At 37.4% G+C, this 11,222-nt stretch overlaps 1 protein-coding gene across 1 annotated transcript; it reads left to right on the top strand.

Moving 5' to 3' along the window:
• The first annotated feature begins 3,134 nt into the window (after window positions 1-3,134).
• Window positions 3,135-6,969, top strand: LOC143600958 (uncharacterized). Its single transcript, XM_077078491.1, has 8 exons — window positions 3,135-3,335; window positions 3,594-3,803; window positions 3,873-4,126; window positions 4,276-4,546; window positions 4,636-4,719; window positions 4,802-6,264; window positions 6,349-6,490; window positions 6,567-6,969. The coding sequence occupies exons 1-8, from the start codon at window positions 3,135-3,137 to the stop codon at window positions 6,630-6,632; spliced, it is 2,691 nt and encodes an 896-aa protein (XP_076934606.1). The 3' UTR covers window positions 6,633-6,969.
• Window positions 6,970-11,222: the final 4,253 nt, after the last annotated feature.

Here is an 11,222-nt window from a genome sequence, read left to right as displayed (position 1 = left end):
TATTTCTGATAAAAATCGTTCCGCGGGCTACACGCGAACATTACTGGGAATCGTGCTCGTCTGTGTAAGTGGCGCTGCCACTACGAGCGAAATAAGTAATACCGTCCCGCGGGTTACGCGCGAACGTTTCTGGAAAACGTACTCGTCCATGCAAAGTGGCGCTGCCACTACGAGCTAAATAATGTAATGCCGTCCCGCGGGTTACGCGTGGACATTTCTGAAAAACCGTGCTCGTCTATGCAAAGAGGCGTTGCCCCTACGAGCTAATCAATAATGCCGTCCCGCGGGTTACGCGCGGACGTTGTGCCGGAAAACAAGGCGCTCGTCCATGCAAAGAGGCGCGACCCCTACGAGCGGGCTCAAACCCATAGTACTGCCCCATGACCATACTAGGCACTCGTCCATGCAAAGAGGTGCGACCCCTACGAGTGGGTGGATCAAACCAGCAGTCCCTACCCTTAGAGTTCCAATGGTAAAGTGATCACTTACTCGAATTCTAGCGCACATACATCGAAAACCATAGATAACCGTTCGCATTGCTCATCATGAAACATAATTTAAACACATAATCGCTTGCATAGCTTGTAAGTATACCATGATAAAACATTATTTAAGTACGTGTCCCTTGCCCCGAAAACAGTTTAAAAGTAGTGAAAACAGTGAAAATAGGGGCTGTGAGACTCACCTGTGGTTCTTGTTAAGGGATTAATCGAGATTCGGGTTTTCTTGGTGTTGGCCTCGGAATTGAAGGTCTAGTAACAACAACGGATGCTTGGGAGATGATTAGTGCAAGTTTGCAGTTCTTAAGAGAGAAGTTTGAAGTGTGTTTTGGGTGATAATTTAGGTTACATATTTATAGGCAAACTCAAGGGAACACAATCCCTTGCTTTAGGGGATTGTAATCTTTTCATATCTAGGTGTAATGATGATAAAGTATGGAAATTATTATTATTTATTTAAAAGTGGAGTAGTGGATAAAAGATTTTGATTTGATTTGGACAGGACATGCAGGTCTGTGGTTGGTGGGAGTAGGGTGGCTGACAGTTGACTTTTCATGTTACAGTGTGCTTTTTCAGGTACTTTTGTCAGTGTACAGTAAAAATCTCTGAAACACGCTACTGTTTCCTTTTGGGCGGGAGTAATCTCCTTACCTCTGGAGAATAGACTAAGTGTTCTGCGCGTATCACTTTGTGCGCATAGCTTTCTGCGTGAAGGACATTTCTTTGCTGCGGGTAGGTACGTAACCTTCTCGCAGTCAGGGACATTGAGTTTCATTTGTAGATTCTCCAGGTGGTCTTGGTATTTCAACATAGTGATCAGTTATGTTGAAGTCAATTCCATCTTGGAGCTTCAGACAAACTAGCTCTCAATGTTCCCGCCATGCGGGGAGGTTAGTTCCCTTTCCGCACGCGCATAAACGATTTGGGATGCACCCGCCTTAGCATCATGCGAGACGGTCAACCCAATAGACAACATTATGGATACATAAAACCAATACACTCGCGCATGGCGCATATAACATATGCCCATGCTGGTTCTTATCATGGCGCGCTCGCGCAGGGTGCACATAGCAAATACCCGCGCTGATTCTAACATAGCGCGCTCGCGCAGGGCGCACATAACATGCCCGCGCTGACTAACATAGCGCGCTCGCGCAGGGCGCACATAACAAATGCACGCGCTGACTAACATAGCGCGCTTAATATTTACAATCACCTAATTATTAGGTTGATTACTTAGTTTATAGGATTGGGAAAATTACCGGGTGTCACAGTCCGAACATCATCTTTTGTCCTAAAACACCCCTGTGAGGTTATAACTTACCAAGTTTATGTTTTTCTTACGCTCTACAACCTGATCTATCATTTTATCAGTTTGCATGTCGAACTTAACCACAAAACGTAACCTTTTAAACCAAAACTCACCTTTTTGCTCTCGGGTTCGGTTAGGATCTGGACCAACTCGTAGATCTGGACGTGTTCTTGTTGTTTAAACGGTGTTTACACACGAGATTTTTCCTTCTTTTTAGCTCGGATTTGGATCCGGGTGCTAGAGAAAGTATGTGTGTGTTTCTTGAGTGTGTGTGTGTTTGTGTGTTTGGAAAGGAAAAGAAAAGAAATAGAGAAGTGGTTGGGTGTGTATATATATATATATATATATATATATAGAGAGGTTTCATGTGTCCCACCACCCTCTCCCAATTCCAACTCTCAAACACTTAACACACGACTAATTTAACGACACAAAACTATTAACAAAATTTTATTTTATTTATTATTTAACAAAAGTTGGATGTTACACTAGTATAAATACCTACTCACAAAAACTTGCTACCTTCTTTAAACTCCCCACTTCTACAAACACTTTTTTCCATGTCAGAGTTTGGTATCATGGAAAAATATCCGTTCACTATAACAAAACTAACAATCAAACCCATTCTAGTATCATCAGTTCGGAAAACCCGTTCATATGTTCTAATCATACACCCTCAAAGGCGAATCGTTAGTTCAAATCCTCGTGACAAATTCTTATTTTCCAACAACCACTCCTCCCAAAACATACCCTACAACGACATTATTGATAAACTTTTAAATTATCCAATCTTTTGTTTTCACATTTTAAAACAAAATATTATCATTATTATTATTATTATTAGGGATGAGCAAAAATCGGTATGGTACCGATTGGTACCCGGCACCAAACCGGTATCGGTACCGAATCGGTACCAAGGTTTTGAGTTTTCGGGGGTATTGTACCAGTATTTTCTGAATTTTACCTTAAATACCGGTACCGAACCGAACATTTCGGTTCGATACCGATACAAAAAAATTGCGATTTTCAGGATCGAGATGGTAGCGAGCTCATCCCAAATCATTATTATTATTATTATTCGGGAAGAGCCCGGACACGAAAACAAACAAGAAAACGGTAGTTTCCACCGACGTCAGCAATGAATGCTTTCTATTTCTTTTTCTTTTAAAGCATTATTATTTAAAAAAAAACAATGAATAATAACAACGCAGGCAGCTGTGAGCTAAAAGAGTAAAGCCATCGCAAGTTTCAATTCAAAATCAAAATCAAAATCAAAACCCACAAAGAATCAATCGAATCGATCTCATTCTCCATTGTCATCCATGGCTAGTCCTCAATCAGGACGATTCGCATCTACCCCATCAACAACAACCAATAACCCATCTAGGGTTTTGAGTCTCAAAAGCCCTTTAAGCGATGAAACCATTTGGCAGCGTCTTCGTGAAGCAGGATTCGACGAAGAATCGATTAAACGAAGGGATAAAGGTTCACTCATCGCCCATATTGCTAAACTTGAAGCTGAGGTGGTTTCTCTTCTTGATTTTATTTTATTTATACACTTTTATTATTGTTTGTTATAATTAGGGTTTTCATTTTTAATTCAATTTTTTCTGTTTATGGATGGATTACATTAATGGGTATTAACTATTTATATTTCTTGTTCAAACCCTTGTGGGAAATTGAAGGGTTGATTGATTTGTCTGTTCATTTGCTGTTACATTTGGTGAATATTTTAGGTATGAATGTTTTACTATGTATTTATTTGTGGGTTTAATGTATAGATTTACAACCTTCAAAACCAAATGGGGATTTTGATTATAGAGAAGAAAGAGTGGGTTGCCAATTACGAGCAGATGAAATCCGCTGCGGAGATGGCGGAATTGACGCTGAAACGGGAGCAGTCTGCGCATACGTCGGCTTTGGCGGAAGCGAAGATCAGGGAAGAGAAACTGAAGAAGGCTCTTGGAATCGAAAAAGAATGCGTTTCCAATGTAAGAACATATGTTCTTGAAAATATTCGTTTTAATACGTTCTTTAAAAAATTTCATGTTTGTCTGTAGATTGAGAAGGCTTTGCACGAGATGCGTGCAGAATGTGCGGAAGCAAAGGTAGCAGCTGAGTCTAAATTAGCTGATACACGAGCGATGATGGATGATGCTGTAAAGAAGATGACTGAAGCCAAATCGAAAATGCAAGCTGCAGAATCTTTGGAAGCGGAAGCTAGTAGGTCTCGTCGTGCTGCTGAAAGAAAGTTGCACGAAGTTGAAGCACGTGAAGATGATCTCAGAAGACAGATAAACTCATTCAAGTGTGAGTATGTTTTTTCACCAATCTTTATTGTGTTACATCGTTAGCTTATCTAATTGTTTGCATTGATGGTTAATATTTGCAATGAAAATGGTTACTTCATATAGATTGATTATATCCGTTCCGTTACATTGATGAGTTTTGTTAATATGTTAGGTGTGATGCAAAAGAAAAAGAAATTCTTCTTGAAAGGCAATCTTTATCTGAAAGGCAAAAATCTCTTCAGCAGTCACAAGAAAGATTACTTGATGGTCAAGCTTTGTTAAATCAACGTGAGGATTACATTTTAAGCAGGACTCAAGAAATAAGTCGTCTTGAAAAAGAGCTGCAAGCTTCAAGATTAAACCTTGAAGAGGAGTCTAAAGCCCTTAAAGATGAAAAATACAATTTGGAGTTAAAAGCTGCTTCCTTGGATGCAAGAGAAGAGGTTCATTGCCATATTCTTTAGTAATATTATTAGTTAACAACTTGATATCAAACATATTGCTAAAGACTTATGTTTATGACTGTTTGCAGGATATCACTAGGAAGGACAGTGATTTGAAAAAGAAGTATGAAGAGTTGCGTAAGCAGCAAGAGGAAATTGCTAGCAAGGAATCTGTGAGTCGAGACATGATTACTCTAATTGATATATCATTATGTTTGATATCAGATATATGAATATACTTTTATAATTTCACAGGACCGAATTAAAGTGGTGCTGGCTAATCATGAAGCTGCTATGAAAGCAAGAAGCTCTCAATTTGATGCTGAGTTGGAAACAAAGCTCAAACAAATGGAGGACAAGATTGAGAGCAAAAGGCGGGCTGCTGAGTTAAGGGAAGTGGAGCTGAGTCAGCGTGAGGATATAATATCAGAAAAAGAACATGACTTGGAGGTCAAGGCAAGTGCCGTAAGTGATAAAGAAAATGATCTTTTAGAAAAACTGAATGCTGTGGAGGAGAAGGAGAAAAGAGTAGTTTTAGCAGAAAACGAGGTTGAAATACAGAAAACTATATTACAAAAGGAAAAGGAAAAGATGAATAAGTTGAATACCGAGATTCAAGAGTCGTTGAAATTATTGGATGAAAAAAGAAAAGAGATTTCTCATGCAGAGGAGAAAGTGGTGGCTATGAGACGTGAAACTAATGAGTTAATGATTTTGGAACGCAAATTGAAAGAAGAAATTGATTTGATAAGAGCTCAAAAACACGATCTTGAAGTTGAAGCGGACCGGTTGAAAACAACAAAAGCTGAATTCGAAGCCGAGTGGGAAACGATTGATGAAAAACGGGAGGAACTAAGACTAGAAGCTGAGCGTATTGCAGAGGAAAGAGTGGTGATTTCAAAGTTTTTAAAAGACGAACGTGACGTTTTAAAGCTTGAAAAAGATCTATTCCGTGAACAATATAAAAAAGACGTTGAATCACTTTCACACGACCGTGAAACCTTCATGAGAGAATTCGAACAAGAACGATCTGATTGGTTCAGTAAAATTCAAAAAGAAAGAACCGATTTCGTGATGGATATTGAGTTGCAGAAAAAGGAGAGTGAGAATAGTATTGAGAAAAAACGTGAAGAAACGGTATTATATTTAAAAGAAAAAGAGAGAGCTTTCGAGGAAGAAAAAAAGAAAGAACTTGAATATATTTCATCTTTGAAAGAAATAGCTGCAAAAGAAGCCGAACAGGTTAAATTCGAGATGCAAAGACTCGAACTTGAGAGAAAAGAAATTAATCTCGACCATGAAAGGCGTGACAAAGAATGGGCAGAATTAAACAATTCAATTCAAGAACTTAAAGTTCAAAGGGAAAAATTAGAGAAACTGAGACAACTTTTGCACGGTGATCGAGAAGAGATCACTGGTCAGATTGAAGAGCTGAAGAAGTTAGAAGATGTGAAAGTCGTGCCGTATCGTATTGCTGCAAACGAGATTGAAGAAAGCAATCCAAATAATAATAATAAACATTCAAAAAGATATGTTGTGAAGAATCGGGCTTCGGATCAAGCTAAAACGGACGCTTCTACTAAAGTTGAAACGAGTAATGGTGGGTCCCCTTCTGTAACTACCCCTTTCGGGTGGCTCAAAAGATGTGCGAGTAGTTTGTTGGAACAAACTCATAACAAGAAAAGAAAGCAGCAGAAGGAAGAAACGATTAGCCCTCGGTACAGTAAATCTATTTCTTTGTTTATTTATATAGTTTTATGTGTTTTTTTGGAGTTATAATGTTATAATCATTTCTTATGCAGTGGTTTATCTTCGCTATTGAATGGTGTGGAGAATGAAAATGGATCGAGCGGAACCAAGGAGACGATGGTATACATCGACAAGATCATCACCGTTCGAGAAGTAGCATCTGTTACTACTGAAAATGCTGTTGAAAATACTCTGGTAAAACATAATTTGATATAATTTGTTCAATAATTATTTGTATTTTTTTACTTGATTTATACGGTTCCTTGAATAGGAGGGCGGACGCGAACATAATGATAAGTTGGTGAGCCAAAAGTTGAAGGGTCAAGTTGAAGGGTGAAGTTTCGATTTGTGATGTTTCAAATGCATATATACATATATATGACATATATTTTAGGGTTTTTAGGTACTGATGTTTGTATTGTCTAGTGGTTTGTGTTCTAAGAAGTTTGATGATATTTTAAGGTAGACCTATATACCTATAGGGTTTAGAGGCGGGTTTCTCTTAACCTTGTATTCGGGTGTTGATTTCTTTCCCGAATAGTCGGTCTTGTTAACCACTTAAGCAAGTGCACTAGCTTAAGGTTTTTGGTTGGGAGTTGTAAATGGTTTGCTAATGCTAGCTGATGATTTGGTTTTGTTACTGTTGGCATGTTGCTGCTTGATTAACTATATTTGTGTGATGGATAACATTTGTTGGTTTTATTATTATTATTATCTTTTTTTTTTCATGTCTATTATGTGTCTACAGTCTTTTGCTGTTGGAACCTGGAACTTTAGTTGTAATGTTCTTTTTGGTGGTTTGGATCTTGTTCTATGTCTGAATGTTCAAGGGGTTTTATTGTTGCAAAGTTAGATGCGTAATCTTATTGGTGTAAGCTAAAATGTTTCTTAATCATTCTTAACGTCCTAATTTTACGATTTTGTTATGTTCTTTCTCTTCGCCATTAAATTAGTAATATGAGCGGTCCAAAACACTGTATTTCATACACACACCTGCCACAAGTAATTACACCATTATATATGATACAACTAAACACACCCGCCTCTTTAGTGCATCGATGTAACTGCTTACACACACTGTTATTTTCGTATTTCAATATCTATTACAACGGTAACTTGCCTAAAAGGTTGAATGTATCATTTTACTGGATACACTAAATAATTTGTGTAAAAGGTAATTACAACATGCAACACCCACATTTAGAACTCAATAAGACGACATATATGCCTAAAAAAAAATTGGTCTAATTTTTGTTCTTTTCCTAAAACATGTGTATATTATCACAATTGTGTCAATCAAAAACCTATTTGATAACTTACTAATTACACTTGAGATAAAAATTAATTACATTTGAAACACCCACAAACAAAACACCTTGATTAAAACTGACTCTAAAAAATATTTGTGTTCGAATGCCTCCCGTGACTTGAGCTTTAAACCAACCATCCATGTACGTTGTAACCGAATTACACCAAAGAACTATGAATTACAGAGAACTGAAAGAAGATTTCTTATTACGAATTTGAAACGAGTATGATTACCAAATGATTTAAAGAAAAGAATACAGAAGTGAAAGATATAAAAGAACCCTAATTCTATCCTATTTATCCCTAAACTAACAACAGTTAACAACAGATTAACAAACTAAATTTTCTAATCTGACACATTTAGTCCTCCAGCTTCTGTATGCTTAACAAATCAAGACCAAACTTCACAAACAATGAAGTATTATAAAAGTAGTCCCTGTACAGAACTAACTATTTGAGAAACATTTAACAGTTGACCATGAGTTGACTTGGACTTTAATCTCTCACAATCTCCACCTTTAAAGTCAAAACTCATGCTTTTAACCAATACCAATTCCCTTAACTTGGCACCTGATAAACACTTAGTAAACACATCAGCAAGATTCTCTTGAGTACCAACATGCTCAACAAATAACTCCTTAGCACTTATAACATCTCTTATGAAATGCAATCTCACATTTATGTGCTTGGTCCTTTCATGAAAGATCCTATTCTTTGTCAATTGTACTGCACCTTGGTTGTCACAAGAAATTGTCACTTTTGACAGATTTACCCCTAACTCAGAAATAAGGCCCTTTAACCATAAACCTTCTTTTTACAGCTTTAGTTAAGGCCATATACTCTGCTTTTGTAGTAGAAAGAGCTACTACATGCTGTAATTGAGACTTCCAGCTTACGACGTTATCAAGAACTTTGAAAACATATCCAGTGATTGACCTCCCCTTATCAAGATCTTTAGCATAATCTGCATCCACAAAACCCCTAATACAATCTTGATCACCCCCACACTGACCAAAGTTCAATCCATAATCATTTGTACCTTTTAGGTACCTTAAGATCCATTTCACAGCAGCCCAATGAGCTTTCCCAGGAACTGACAAATACCTACTAACAATGCTGACTGCATAAGCCAGATCTGGTCTTGTACACACCATCAAGTACATCAAACTTCCTACAACATTAGCATATGGAACTGTTTCCATATACCTTTGTTCTTCTTCTGTTGCAGGTGAACTTTTAGCAGACAACTTGAAATGACCAGCTAGAGGAGTACCAACCACTTTACATCTTTCATCATTCATAAAGTAGATGTTAAGAATCTTTTCAGTATATGAAGTTTGAGTAAGTCTTAACTTTCTCTGACTTCTATCTCTAGTTAAGTTCATTCCTAAGATTCTTCTAGCCTCGCCTAATTCCTTCATTTCAAACTCTAACTTTAACAGTTCCTTAGTAGCACTATTCATTTTTATCCTTACATGCTAACAGCATATCATCAACATACAACAAGAGATAAATGAAATTACCTTTACTATATTCTCTAAAGTACACAAAACTATCATATGAACTTCTTGAGAATCCATGAGTTATCATAAACTCATCAATTCTCCTATACCATTGTCTTGGAGACTGTTTTAGGCCATATAAAGACCTTTTTAAAAAACATACTTTCTCTTCACTTCCCTGCTTCACAAATCCTACAGGTTGTTTCATATAAATGTTTTCCTCTAAAAAACCATGAAGAAATGCTGTCTTCACATCTAGTTGTTCTAATTCTAGATCAAGCACAACAGCAATGGACAATATTACCCTTATAGATGTGTGCTTCACAACAGGTGAGAATATCTCATTATAGTCAATGCCTGGCCTCTGAGTAAACCCCTTGGCCACTAGCCTTGCCTTATATCTTGGATCTTCTGCACCAGGAACACCCTCTTTAATTTTATATATCCATTTACAGGATACTAACTTTTGCTTATTAGGCTTGTCTACAAGCTCCCAAGTCTGATTTTTCTCTAAAGATGACATCTCATCTTTCATAGCATCTTGCCACTTGTCCTTGTCTTTTGAATTTACGGCTTCATCATATGACAATGGCTCATAGAGACTTTCTTCTTCTGCAGCTGTAAAGGCCACTGCAGAACCTTCACCTTGATCTCTAAACCTTAATGGCTTAACAATATTTCTTCTAGTTCTGTTTCTAGCTAAATTATCACTAGAAGGTGGCTCACCAGAACTTTGTTCCAATTGTACCCCTGCATCAGTCTGCACAGGATCAGTAGAACTCTCACCAGGCTCCACCTCAATCTGAACCCTTTGAATTCTCCCAACTTGTTCCACTGATTCTCCATTCACATCTTTATAAAGAACCCCTTCTTGAAATTCAACATTCCTGCTTATTATTACCTTAGGACTATCACCTTCTAGTCTCCACAGTCTATACCCCTTCACACCTTGAGGATATCCCAAGAACATGCATTTTATTGCTCTTGGATCCAATTTGTCCTGACTAACATGAGCATAAGCCACAGACCTAACTACCCTTAAATGAGTACAATCCGGTTTATTGCCAGTCCATATTTCCATTGGAGTTTTCATCTTAATTGCACTGGAGGGTGATCTATTAATCAAATAAGCTGCTGTGTTCACTATTTCACCTCAGAACCCCTTAGGTAATCCTGCATTAATTCTCATGCATCTGACCCTTTCTAAAAGTGTTCTATTCATTCTCTCAGCTAAGCCATTTTGCTGAGGTGTACCAGGTATTGATAAATGCCTATCAATCCCATACTGTTTACAGAAATGATCAAACTTCTTATTACAGAATTCTAAACCATTATCTGTTCTAAGTTTCTTGAGTTTCTTTTCTGTTTGAGTTTCTACTAAAGTTTTCCACTCTACAAACTTAGAGAAAGTATCACTTTTATTCTTAATAACATAGACCCAAACCCTTCTAGAATAGTCATCACCCAATGTTTCAACCCTAGCTGGCCCCCATAGATCAGAGTGAACATAATCTAAGATACCTCTAGTAGAGTGTATACCTTTTCTGAATTGAACTCTTCTTTTCTTCCCTAGAACACAAGTTTCACAGAAACCTATATCATTGACCTTAAATTCATCAATAATACCTTGTTTCCTCAACTCTACTAACCCTTGTTCACTTAGGTGTCCAAACCTTTTGTGCCACAACAAAGCACTATCTGTTTTATACACTGCAAGTGACACAGATCTATGTACCACACTCCCATCTAACAGAGAAATATTGTTTCCTTTTCTTGTACCAGCCAAAAACACTAAAGACCCTCTAATCACTTTAGCCCTACCATCTTTAAGACTAATTATAAATCCTGCTTTTTCAAAAGTACCTAAAGACATTAAACTCCTAGTGAGACTAGGGATATACCTTACATTGTGAATATCCACCTCACTTCCAGTCTTTAATTTGAATGTAACAATACCAGTTCCCATGATCTTACAGGGCCTATCATCTCCTAGTTTGACTTCTCCAAGATCCTCCATCTTCAATTCTTTGAAAAACTCTTTAATTGGAGTCATATGAAATGAACATCTAGAATCAAGAACCCATCCTTCTTTGGCTTCATCAGATGTGACATTCATT

The sequence above is a fragment of the Bidens hawaiensis genome, unplaced genomic scaffold, assembly GCF_021521415.1.
Source record: "Bidens hawaiensis isolate Kalapana, Puna unplaced genomic scaffold, B.hawaiensis_p1.1 tig00055129_1, whole genome shotgun sequence".
Lineage (NCBI taxonomy): Eukaryota > Viridiplantae > Streptophyta > Magnoliopsida > Asterales > Asteraceae > Bidens > Bidens hawaiensis.
This window is presented reverse-complemented; position numbering and strand designations above follow the sequence as displayed.

Excerpts from the sequence above, each read along its gene's own strand:
- LOC143600958 (XM_077078491.1), top strand. The coding sequence starts at position 3,135 with ATGGCTAGTCCTCAATCAGGACGATTCGCATCTACCCCATCAACAACA. Across the intron at positions 3,336-3,593 it reads TTGCTAAACTTGAAGCTGAG|ATTTACAACCTTCAAAACCA; the intron begins GTGGTTTCTCTT and ends TTTAATGTATAG. Across the intron at positions 6,491-6,566 it reads ATGCTGTTGAAAATACTCTG|GAGGGCGGACGCGAACATAA; the intron begins GTAAAACATAAT and ends TTCCTTGAATAG.